Here is a 13,332-nt window from a genome sequence, read left to right as displayed (position 1 = left end):
ACAGCACTTGGGGGTGGGGATGTAGTTACAAGTATAAGCACTGAGATGTGTCATTTTCAGATGTGAGAACTCATGAATATTTTCCCCATGAATCAGTCATTGTATTTCAAGAAATAAAATACTGCATCAAAAGCGTAACTATTTTAATAAAACTTCTAAGTCAAATGACTGCTACAAAAGGAATTTCAGATGTTGAAGTAATAGTACCAAAAGAAACAAATGTAAAGTTAAACTTACATAAAAAATAACTGATTTTAAGTATTTTTACACCTTTGCTTATTAAAGAAACTTGCCTGAACTTCAAGTATTAAAAAACAGAAACCCAGGGATTCTAATCCTGGCTTTGCCCCTTAATTAAGGCCATTCTCTAATTTTCTTATTCCCTATTTCCTTGGATCTTTTCGATGTAAACCAGAAACTAGCCAGAATTTCAAAACTAAAACTGGCCTTGAAGATAACACAATCTAGCCTCATCATTTTTACAGATGTGGAGAGGCTTGAAGATTTTAGGGAATGATTCTAAATTCACACAGGCACAAAACCAAACCTAATACCCAAATCTAGTACTTAATGCCATGAAACTGCTGTTAAGTTTAAGAAAGTAGTTATTCTTTACATACAAGATGGCTGCTACTGACTCACTGTCAACAGCAGCATGATGAAAGGGTAACCTCTTATTGTATGGCCTTTTTGCCATCAGTTAGGTAGACTGTCCATAATGTTGGCCATGTTAAATATGAATCCAAGTGTTTCTTTATGCACTATATGCTGTAATAACCAAGTTAATTATTATATAGAAAATGTGTAATTGGCAATGCTATTAAACTTCTGGATTCCATAGAAACATTAAATGTGAAAAGATATAGACTCCACCTAACACTTGTCAGATTTAACTTTTCTTTCTTTAAACTAATTCATTTCAAATTTCTATTGTTGCTTCAAGAATTTCAGTTTTGATTATGATTAATCAGCATAAAATACATATGAAAAAACGTCAAGTACTTTTAAAATATTAAGCATGCAAATTTGTATTCTGTAACTTGCAGTCAAAACAATACATGTAGCTGACACTATTCTAAGAATATAGATATTTCTATCTTCATTAATTACTGTATATATGTTTGGAAAGTCTTTAAAAAGTCAAACATTTTCAACTTTGAGATGAATACCCACTTTTGAGAATGACTCAGCTTAATCTCTCCTAACAGGAGATCTTCTCAAAGAAGTAAACTAGAAATTTTTACTACTCATGGGAAATATATAATGAAGACCCAAAGAAAAGGAAATCTAATAAAATAAAATTTTGATGGTGTTTCCTCCCTTCAACTTTTTCTCTTAGGTGGTATGATCAAAGATATATGATAATTTACATATCTGAAATTTGCAATTGAAAATAATTAAAAGCAAATTAATATAGCATCAAGCTGCCGAGGAAGAAAGCTTAAAATTTTCTAATAAAAACAAACAAAGTACAAACCCCTCCCATACCACCACTGTTTAAAACTTAAAACGGTAAATTAGGAAGGTTATTTTAGTCTACATTTCTAAGTGAAACAAAGTATAATTGCTCAGACTGATTACTGTTGGCAATCACTTTCATTCCCTAGCATATTTGCTTCTCACTGTATCACTTAGGGTAGAAATTTGTATTCCCATTTTACAGGCTCAGAGAGTTTACAATACTCATTTGAGATTGTATGCTTTGTAAGATTTAGAACACAAAGCAAAATTCCACTCAGGGTGGATTATGAGTAAAATCAGAGCAACAATGAGGGAAACTACTTCCTAGGACATCTGGTCGACCCACTTAAAGGAATGCCAGGTTTATACCCTGTAGTTGGGATAAGAAGTGTGGAAAGATTCAGTGGAGTTCAGTTTTACAGGTTCTAAATACTGGCTCAGAAAGCTAAATTTTTTTCAACAAATAGTCAAAAGCACCCAGTGAATGATTTTTTAACAGGGTATGATATGAAAAGGAAGAATTAAACCTGCAGCAAAGGGGAGAAAAAATGTATTGAGCACCATTAGCATGGTTCCATACAATTTATAATGATTATAAAAAGCCAGAGATGAGAGGCAAGACGAGAGGTCAAAAGGCCTGATTCCTAAAAGTAACTTAAAAAACCCTCAATTCTATTCTGAAAAAGCATAATTTAGGGGTTAAATTATGGTACAGTCTAATCAAAACTTAGTATCTTACTAATAAAACAAAACAACACTGATGATCTAGACATCAGGGAGTATCCAATGTTTAAAAATAGCCTTACCTTAGATCAGGTGATTCGGCCCTCCCATATCGATCCTGCCACTTCCCAACGCTTGAATTGGCTTTTCTGGAGGCAGAACTTGGCTGAGACTGAGAAGAGGTGCTGTTTCTGGTGAGATAAATTTTCTATGTTTTTTCTTACATATTGTTGTCTCTGACCCCCCTTGTTCTGTTTTGTTTTTTTTTCCTTGACATGCTTTTTCTAAAGTCCTTCAGCATGTTCCTATAGTATCATTCTCTTCAAGCCACAAAAAATACTTGCTGTGGGACTAAGACTGCTAGTGGTATTTAAATACAAATGTGTTATCAAACCCTTTATTAACTCTAGAATATTTTTAGAAATATATTTCAACACAGACAGTATGTTGTCAAAATGCAGAAATGAGAAAGTCAAGGGCTTACTTCAAGTTATATTATCAAGAAACAAATTTCTGTGCTTTTACAAATTAGTGACATTAATTTCTTTAGTTTCACAAAGACTTACTTGAAACTTTGCTATTTCTTTCCCTGTATTCTTCAATAATAGGTGTAAATATTGTTAGTGTAACCAGGTCACATTAACACTCTGATGTGGTTCATAAAAAGCTAAACTAAATACATATTTCATAAAAATTCCACTTCAAAATAATGCTTCCAGTTAAAGTCTAAAGAATGTTGATTTTATCCTTGATTGATATACTCCATAAAATGTTTAGCTATTTACGCTCTTACCAATCCTTTTAAGGACAAATAAGACACTCTTTCAAAGCAGCAGGAAAAAAGTATGTCCATTTATCTGCTTATTTATATAAAAAGAAATACAGGAAGAATAAACCAGAAACAGGATGAAATGAAATTAGTTACTGACAGAAGTGAACGAAATAGGGGGAAAAGTGACAAATCTGATATACTTCAGGAACCATGTTAAATGTTTTATATATACACAAATTATGCATGGAAGAAAAGAAATTCTAATATTAAACAGAAACAATGGATCAAATTAAACTTTAGTTAATATAACCATTGTGAAGGAAACCTCTGAACACAGTATTGTGACCATATACTCTCAGTCTAAAAAGAAGAGAAAAAATTGCAGACCAGTCTTGAATTCTATTTAATAGGTTTGTTTTCTGTAATGCTAGATGCAGAAGTTCTATTTTGTGTTTTAGGATTAAGCAAATGAGTGTATATAATGAAGTTCTTGGGAACTAAGTTCTCAATGTGGAAAACGGAGATACAATAATGGATTAGGAAAAGGGAAGTAGAACCTGGTGGTGTCAAACTGGAAGCAGAAGCAGCATGATGATTACACAATTAAAATTTTATGAAAAGAATATATGTACAGCAATTTCTTATTGAAACTGCTTATTTTTTCCCTAGCTCTGGGTGCTAAAAACACCCAGACACAGATACACCCCAACAGCAATGAGTGTTTAGAGACAAGATCTTGGTGTCTAATTACTATTTCCCACTAAAAGGCATAAGGGTGCTCCTCCAGAGATGGCTGTTTGGGGGAAAGGGGTGGTAGCAGGGAAAGCACAAGATAACCCTAGAACATCTATCTGGTAATGCCAGAAAGTAAAGAAATTCTCAAAAAAAAAAAAAAAAAAAAAAGGGAACACGTCAAAAGGTCACCAGGAGCCAGTGTATAAAGAGGCTCCTAATGACCAAATCTGGAACAATCTGAACATCAATATGAATTACAGTATATATAAATCATATACAGTTTATATGCCACATACAAGTAAGCATATTTATAAGCCACACACACACTTACACATGAAATAAGAATTAAAGAATCTAGCGTGAAGGTAAGAAAGCTCATTTTTAAAGTAAAATGCCAACTAATTAATCTAAGAGGAATAAATCATCACTATTTTGCAGCCATTATAGTAATAACTAAACCAAAAATCATCAATGGATATTAAAATTCTTGAGAAGTTCAAAGAGAAAAATGTTGTTTACACTGTCTCCTTACCTGTTACTTAATTAAATACAAAGGGTGGGGGAGGGGAGAAATAGTAACATTACAGTACAGAAACCCAACGGACACCACAACTAAGTGATTAAAGTTATCATCACTAATAATGGGACAAACTGACATCATATACCTACAAACTGATGTACTGAAAAGAACACAATGTCATGTAACAGTATTCCTGCTCAAAAAGGAAAACCTGAGCTAATAACAAAGGAAATCAGGTAAACCCAGACTGAGGGATGATTTACAAAACTGGGTATTCTTCTTTAAACTTCAATGTCAACAGATACAAAGAATATCTGAGAAGCTATCTCAGATTAAAGATGAATAAAGAGATAAAAGTTAATTATAATGAAAGATCCTGGACTGAATCCTAAATCGAGGAAAGAAAAGAACCGCCATAAAAGACATTACTGAAATAACTGCAAAATTTATATCTGGTATGTATATTAAAGTACTGATTCATTATTACATTCTGACTTTGATAACTGCATCCTATGATTATTAAACAGAATGTCCTTGTTCTTAGGAAATTCGTTCTGAAATATTCTGAGGTAAGGGGGCATGTCTACAATAGAGGACATGATGTCTACAATTAACATGCAAATTTCAAAAAGAAAAATATTTGAGAAATTATAAAGCAAATATGGAAAAAATTAATTATTGGTGAATCTGGGTGAACAAGTATATATATGCATTCTTTATACTTTTATTGAAAATATTTAAAGTCTTAATTTTTATCAAAATAAAATATTAAAAAATGAGAACAAATGAAGGCTTCTGGAGTAATGATAATGTCCTGTTTATTCATATACCTGCCAGTTACATGGTGTGCTCAGTTTGCGAAAATTTATCAAGTTGTACATTCATGACATGAAAACTCTTAATGATTCAACAAAACATTTATATTAAATATTAACATTTTACTTAAAAGTATGCCAATTTGCAGGGTAGCACAAGATGTCAGAAACCTGGCTAATAAAGTACAAAGAACCATAAATAAAAACATACCAGTAGGAATCTATCTATACTTAGTAAGGCAATCTAAGATTTTGAACAATGGAAACACAGTGGTTAGGTCAGTAGTACAGCTCATTACTGCCAACTGTTTGTCATCCAGTCTCTCTTAGGTCTTAAATGACATTACTGTCCAGGTTCCCTAAAGTCAATAAAATTTTACTGTCAAAGATGTCTCTTTAATCTCCTTAAATAAATAGAATAAAACAGAAAAAAACACTAATATATATTTAGGGAAATACTTCACAATGAACAAAAAGTATTCTTAATCAAGTGAAGATGAATCCAGAAAACAAACTTTCCTGTTCTTTGTATTCAAAAGTGACAGTACTGACATACTAGGTATGTTTCTATAGGCTGTGGTATAACTGTGCATTTTTTTAGTAGTAGTGATAGATCTGCTAATTCTTCTATCACTTTTTTACCTCCTTTTTACTGCTCCTTACCCACCACTATCCTCCCATCTCTCCATCTCTCCTCAGATACAGGGTTGTCCATCATTATAATCACTGTGTCAAGTACCGTCTCACCTTCCTTGCCCTCTAATTACTCCTCATGAACACATGAACACCAACAAGGGCAAAAGAAACACACCCAAGCAAGATGACCTATCTCATTTTAAACCCCTGTCCATTAACCTCAAGAAAGATGGAAATGCAGTTTCTCTTCGTGTGTCATCAATTTTTCACTCTACTAACTCAAACCCATCAGCGTATAAAAATGCTGTAATTTCTCTAATCTTGAAAAAAAGCCTTCTCCTGACTTCACAGTTCCCTGCAGGTACTTACTGCCAGTAATCCTATACCTTTCCCCTGGTTTATGAACATACCTCTAAATGACTATTTCAGACTTTCTCCTCCCTTTTCGAACATTCAATATTCCCTTCCACTATCCTCTCTTTCACCAGGTAAGTCTGCACCCCATGTGCTAGGGAAAACTGAAGCAATCAGAAGGTAACTTTTAGCTGTATCCATCACTATTACCTAACACCCACCTTCACCATATCTTGCCTTCCGTCCTGTTACTGAGTCAATGTTCCCTGTTCCTCCCTAAGGCTAAACCTCTACTTGCATATCACATCCCATCCCTTCTGGCCTAAGGACATTGCTCTAACAACTGTCACTTCTTTCATCAATTTTCCCCCTCTGGAACTCATTCTTGTAAGTATACAAACATGCTGTAATTTCTTTCATTTTGGAAAGAAACTTCCCCCAGCCCTATTTCCCTATCCTTTCAAAAGGAAAAAAAAAGTCCTAAAAATAATTATCTGTATTGTCTCATCCTAATTCCTTTCCTCCCATTCTCTCTTGAATCCATTCCAAAAAGTATTTTTTTTAATCTTTATCTTATGCCACTAAAAATAATCCTAGTCAGGATCACCAACAACCTCTGTATTTTAAAATCCAAGAGTCATTCTCAGTCTTCTTCCTGACCAATCAGTATTACCTGACAGTTAATCCCTCCTCCTACTTTCAAACACATCTTTCTAAGATATACACTGGATGTTTTTCCTACTGTTCTCTCTCCTCTTACTGGTTCATTCTAATTTTTCCGACCTGCAAGAAAGTGTCCCAAGGCTCTGTCCTGTTACCACTTCTCTATCAGTATTACCTCTTCTACAACCTAATTCAGTTTCACAGCTTCATTTAAATACTAATACTATTTAAATAACAATTACTCCTAAATTTGTATCTCTAGCCCCTAACTTTCCCCTGTAGTCCAGACCCATTATACATCCACTTCCTAAGCAAAAATTTGCTACTTGTTTCTCTAATAGGCATCTCAATTTCATTGTCCAAAACTGAACTCTTGAGCTTCTTTTTCCAAAAATCACTCCTCCTGCAGCCTTAATCTCAGATGTAAAAGACCTTTTTTTACATCTTCTGAAATGTATTCAGTGTCTGACACTCACCATTTGTACCACTACCACCTTGGTCCAAGTTATCATTACCTGTTGCCTAGATAATTATTAGAAACTCCAAACTGGTCTCCTAGTTTCTGCCTGTAATCACTTGATAGTCTGATCTTAATAAGCAGTTAAATTGAGACTTAAAAAATTTAATCTGAAGCAGATTATTTCATTCCTTTGATCAAAATCTGACAGTGAATTCCCATTTATTTCACTTATAGGAAAAGCCAAAATCCTTGTAATGGCACAATGCCCTATATAATCTGTACCAAGTTTAAAAAAAAAATAGTGGCGAAGGGGTGGAGGCAGGCAAAGTATAGAAAAACTACTACTGATTTTTAGCTAGTTTAATTTTGATAAGAGCAAACATCAATAGAGCATTCGATATTTACGTACCATTGTTCTTAAACACTTAATATAAATGATTCATTCCACTTAATAGACACAACTACCCATGAGGGAAGTATTATTGCATTTAACAGATCAGGAAATGGAAGAATAAGATTAGGGGATTTACTCAAGGACACATAGCTAGTAAGTAATATAGCCAAACTTGAGCCCCAGAAGTCTGGCTCTAGAGTCCAACCTCTTAACATTACTCTACACTGAAGTATACCATAAATTTAATGAATGAAAGTTGACCTCCTTTAAAGTATGAAAAAGTCAGAATCAATATTCCTGAGCTACCATATGTCTTAGTCAAACATTTTATGAGACTGCATTTAGCTTAAATATCACATTTGCAAATGTCCAAGAGTAGAAATTGTTAAGATGAGAAGAGACAGTCAAAACCTGATAGTTTTGTGACCTCTAATTTTACCTCAAAGTTTGAAGAACCTTTATCTTGTACCTTAACTACAAGCTCCCATAAGATCTCTTCCTGAATTTGTATATTATGAGATATAATCTCTTAGAGAATTCAAAGTTGCAGAATAACAAAACTAGAAAACTATATAAAATAAATGTAAGCAAGTAACACAAAAGATAAATGATCTGGCTTAGAACTAGTAATAGATGGGTTACTGACTTGTTTAGGCCCAGAGAAATAACTGTATAAGTCACCTTTATCTAACTCAAAGTTAAACCGCTGACATCAAATTTCCCTAACCTTAGCATACCCTATCCCATTTCCTGGTAACAGGCTAACCATCTGTCAGGTTTAAGTTAAAAGGATATTTGCCAGTATATTTGCCACTTATAACTGGTACCTTGTGGAACTCAACTGGGTATTATTACAACAAAATCAAAGAAAGAAAAGAAAATGGCTTTAGTTTAAAAGATTTTCCAGGCTAAAATGAACTAAATTAACTGAAATTAAACTAAAAATCAGTACAACATAACTTTAGGCCAAATTTAAATGTAGACACAAGTCCAATAATTCTTTATGTAAGAATAGTAAGCACAACAACAGGATCATTGTTGCTACCACATCTCCTGAAGGTCAGAGTGTTGTCTCTATACATACATATCAACGGCATGATACCATGCTTCATTTCTTGCTTACCTAGTTTTTTTTTTTTTTTAGATGGAGGAGCACCCAAGAAGGTGAATTCATTTTGTGCTAAATAAAGGAGAATGTTCCAGTTTTCTGCAGAACATTCAGAGCTTTTATACTTCAATAGCACTAATATAAGATGAAGAGACAAAGGCCTTCAATAAATAGAATTATAATTGTCTAACTAACCTGCTTGGTGGGAGTCCAGTCTTGAACAAAGAAGGAGGGGAAGTAAACTCAGCTTTTGTAGATGGAAGTGCTGTTTCCTTCTCCGAATTTCCAGTTCTTCCCTGCTGTACCTTAAAAAAAAGGGTTATTAGCTTACTTAATTTACTGGAACACTCAAACATAATACACTGAAGATGTTAAAATAAATATGTAAAATCTGATTTGAAATTAAATATGAAGAATGCTTCACTGCTGAATACTTACTAAAATTAACCTATTTTAGAATAGTATTATATCAAAGATCCAAAAATGGATTATGGGATTTAAAAGTTCAACTATTAAAAAAGTTCACATTAATGTCACTTAAAAGTCCAATACACTGTAACTCAGGACTTTCATAAATTTCCTCAGATTACCACAAATGAGTCTAAGACACTTGGTTATGATTCCACATTTCAGAGTTCAAGAAAGGCCTTGAAGACTTTTCCCCTTCTATGTTCACTACCCTTATCTAGGAAAACTAGATAGTGGCCATTTTATCATTCTGATAATTTTCCATTCAGACTGTGACTTGCTATAAAACAAGTATTGACAAACAGCATCTACATTTCCATACCATTTCTCCTGTTTCCCCATCAGAGTCAACAGTTATCACCATCCTGCCCATTCAGTACACCTAAAAGCTGAAGTCAGTCATCTGTCTCCTTAACTTCTTCTCCCTCTTCGTGTACACTTACAAAGCAGTCATCTATTTACTCCATAATTCCTTCCAGATTTGCCCACCCTTTCTGCTCCTAGCAGATTCTGAGTATGGTCCAGTCATACTCCTTTAGACTGGTGAAATACATTATGTGCTTTTGCTTTTACACTCACCTTCCTATCCTAAGATGATCATTAATTTACTAAAGTTACCCTACACTTGAATAACATCACACCATTATTTTATGCCCTTTTAAATTCTATTCCTCTTGTTCAGTCTAAATTCAGCATCACTCTCCTTCCCCATAAGCCAAAGGCCAAGACAATCTCAGACACCTTTACTTTGACATATTTAAACCACTGATTCAATTCCAGAAATCATCTACCTCTCAAATTATCGTTAAATGAGTAAAAGAAACCCTTATTTATATATCTGAGCCATTACGGTGAGATCTCTTATTCATATTTCCAAACCAATCCCCAACTGGTGCCTCCATTTAATTAGGGTTTTCAGATTGACATTATGTTTGAAAATGAGTTCCACTGCTTAAGAAAAAAAATCCATTTAAAAGGCACTATCCTAATGAGGGATGATGAGGATCAGCATGAAAGACAGTAAGGACAGAAAAAAAGAAATGAATTTGATAGACACTTGACAGGTAAACTGACAGAATGTCATGATAGGGAAATAAACATGTTCATTCATGAACATTTATTAAATATCTTTTATGAGCAATGATGAAATTCCACTCTATTGGTCTAGGACATGAACAGACAATTCTCCAAAGAAGAAATTCAGATGGCCAACAGACACATGAAAAGATGTTCCATATCACTAATTATCAGGGAAATGCAAATAAAAACCACAATGAGATATCACCTCACACCAGTTAGGATGGCAGTATCAGAAAGATTAAGAACAACAAATGCTGACGAGAATGTGGAGAAAGCAGAATCCTCCTACAGTGCTGTAAACTAATTCAACCATTGTGGAAAGCAATGTGGAGGTTCCTCAAAACTAAAAATAGAAATACTGTTCGACCTGGGAATTCCACTCCTAGGAATTTACCCAAAGAATATAATTTCCCAGATTCAAAAAGACATATGCACCCCTATGTTTAATGAGGCACTATTTACAACAGCTGAGATATGGAAGCAACCTAAGTGTCCATCAGTAGATGAAAGGAATAAAGATGTGGTACATACACACAATGGAATACTATTCAGCCATAAGAAAGAAACAAATCCTACAATTTGCAACAACATGGATAGATCTGGAGGATATTATGCTCAGTGAAATAAGCCAGGCAGAGAAAGACAAGTATCAAATGATTTCCTTCATTTGTGGAGTGTAACAACGAAACAAAACTGAAGGAACAAAACAGCAACAGACTCACAAACTCCAAGAAGGGACTAACGATTACCAAAGGGGAGGAGTCGGGGAGGGCGGGTGAGGAGGGAGGGAGAAGGGGATTCAGGGGTATTATGATTGGCACACATGGTGTGGGGGGCATCAGGGGGAAGACAGTGTAGCACAGAGAAGGCAAATAGTGACTCTGTGGCATCTTACTACACTGATGGGCAGTGACTGCAATGGGGCACGGGGGGAACACGATAACAGGGGTGAATATAGGAACCACATTGTTTTTCCATGTGAAACCTTCATGAGAGTGCATATCAATAATACCTTAATAAAATAAATAAATTAAAAATAAATAAATAAATAAATATCTATTATGTACCAGAAGCTGAAACTAGAGAGAAATACAACAAAAATCCCAGACCATGGGAAAAGACAGACATGCAGATAACCAGAGCAATACAATAAATGCTATGAAAAAAAATACATGTATCTTTGGGATAAAAGATGCTATAAGAACACAGAAAAAAAATGACTGACTTTTCCTGGGGACGTCAGGAATACTCAAGAGTTGCTACTATGGTTTCAACTGTTCTGTTGAGCTCCAGTCATTTACACCCAATGTCTTACATGTCTAATAAACTTACCATGGCCAAAACAAAGCTTCTGACTTCCTCCTATCCACCAATCTAATCCTAAGTCTTCCACATGTTAAGTAAATGAAATGGCACCTTCATCTATCAAGTTGCTCAAAGGGAAAAAAAGGACCCTAGCAATTATCCAGTACATATGAACATCCTATGTCAACTTACAACAGATACCAAATTCAACCACTTACATTATGTCCACCCTTCTAAAACCCAGATCAAACCTACTACATCTCAACTGTTCTGCTAAATTAACATGTCACTCTGCTTTGGTGTTAACTAAGATCCATCCTCTGTATACAGCCAAGCAATCTTACTGAAAGTTTAAGTCAACTCATGTATTTCCCCTGCTCAAAATTCTCCAATAGTTTACCAATCAAAAAGAATAAAATCTAAACTTATCATGGCATACGAGGATTTACATTGTATGGGCCCTATCTCTGATTTTGTTTTCCTCTATTCCTCCCCAACCTATCTCTACGATGCCCAGTCACAATGGCCTTTTTTCTTATTCTTTTATCATGTAAGTCCCTCCATGAAGGCTTTTGCACTAGATGTTCCTTCGGCTTGGAGTATTCTCTCCCCAGATCTTCTCATGGCTACCTCCTTCAATTCATTCAAGTAATACTCAAATGTCTCTTTTTTTGTTTGTTTAATTTTTTATTAAGGCATTATTGATATACATTCTTATGAAGGCTTCACATGAAAAAACAATGTGGTTACTACATTTACCCACATTATCAAGTCCCTACCCATATCCCAATGCAGTCACTGTCCATCAGTGTAGTAAGATGCCAGAGTCACTATTTGCCTTCTCTGTGCTACACTGTTCTCCCCGTGATCCCCCGACACCATGTATACTAAACATAATACCCCTCAATCCCCTTCTCCCTCCCTCCCACACGCCTCCCCTTTGGTAACCACTAGTTCCTCCTTGGAGTCTGAGTCTGCTATTTTGTTCCTTCAGTTCTGCTTCGTTGTTATACTCCAGAAATGAGGGAATTCATTTGGCACTTGTCTTTCTCCACCTGGCTTATTTCACTGTGCTTAATGTCCTCCAGTTCCATCCATTTTGTTGCAAATGGTAGGATTTGTTTCTTTCTTATGGCTGAATAGTATTCCATTGTGTTTATGTACCATCTCTTCTTTATCCATTCATCTATGGATGGACACTTAGGTTGCTTCCATAGCTTGGCTATTGTAAATAGTGCTGCGATAAACATAGGGGTGCATGTGTCTTTTTGAATCTGAGAAGTCGTATTCCCTGGGTAAATTCCAAGGAGTGGGATTCCTGGGTCAAATGGTATTTCTATTTTTGGTTTATTGCTTTCCACAATTGTTGAACTAGTTTACATTCCCACCAGCAGTGTAGGAGGGTTCCCCTTTCTCTGCATCCTCGCCAGCATTTGTTGTTCTTAGTCTTTTTGATGTTAGCCATCCTTACTAGTGTGAGGTGATATCTCATTGTGGTTTTAATTTGCATTTCCCTGATGATTAGTGATATATGGAGCATCTTTTTATGTGTCTGTTGGCCATCTGAATTTCTTCTTTGGAGAACTGTCTCTTCATATCCTCTGCCCATTTGTTAATCAGGTTATCAAACAAATGTCTCTTTTGAGTGGTCTTCCTTGACTGCTCCTGATCTGTATGTATCATCATCTTCATAGAATTCCTCACTAGTATCCTTATCTGACATTATCAGATTTTGTTGTACATTCATTGTCTGCTGCTACTACAACATAGAATCTTTGAAAACGTGGATGTTGTCCACTTTATATCTGTGTTCCAAGTGCCTAAAAATAGTGCCTGGC

General features: G+C 34.9%; 1 protein-coding gene across 26 annotated transcripts in view; it reads right to left on the bottom strand.

Annotated features, from left to right (window-relative positions):
* FIP1L1 (factor interacting with PAPOLA and CPSF1) overlaps positions 1-13,332 on the bottom strand; it is a 69,394-nt gene that overhangs the window by 36,561 nt on the left and 19,501 nt on the right. For 9 of the 26 annotated variants that reach the window (XM_036895272.2, XM_036895280.2, XM_036895276.2 and 6 more), the window contains one exon: positions 8,837-8,946. In XM_036895272.2, the coding sequence (XP_036751167.1) occupies positions 8,837-8,946 (110 nt within the window). Of the gene's footprint in view, positions 1-2,267; positions 2,376-8,836; positions 8,947-13,332 lie in introns of all 26 variants that reach the window. The other 17 variants (XM_036895262.2, XM_036895268.2, XM_036895267.2 and 14 more) reach the window with 3 other exon arrangements.

The sequence above is a fragment of the Manis pentadactyla genome, chromosome 5 (genome assembly GCF_030020395.1).
Source record: "Manis pentadactyla isolate mManPen7 chromosome 5, mManPen7.hap1, whole genome shotgun sequence".
NCBI lineage: Eukaryota > Metazoa > Chordata > Mammalia > Pholidota > Manidae > Manis > Manis pentadactyla.
Note: the sequence above shows the minus strand (reverse complement) of the source record. Positions and strands in the feature narration are given on the sequence as shown.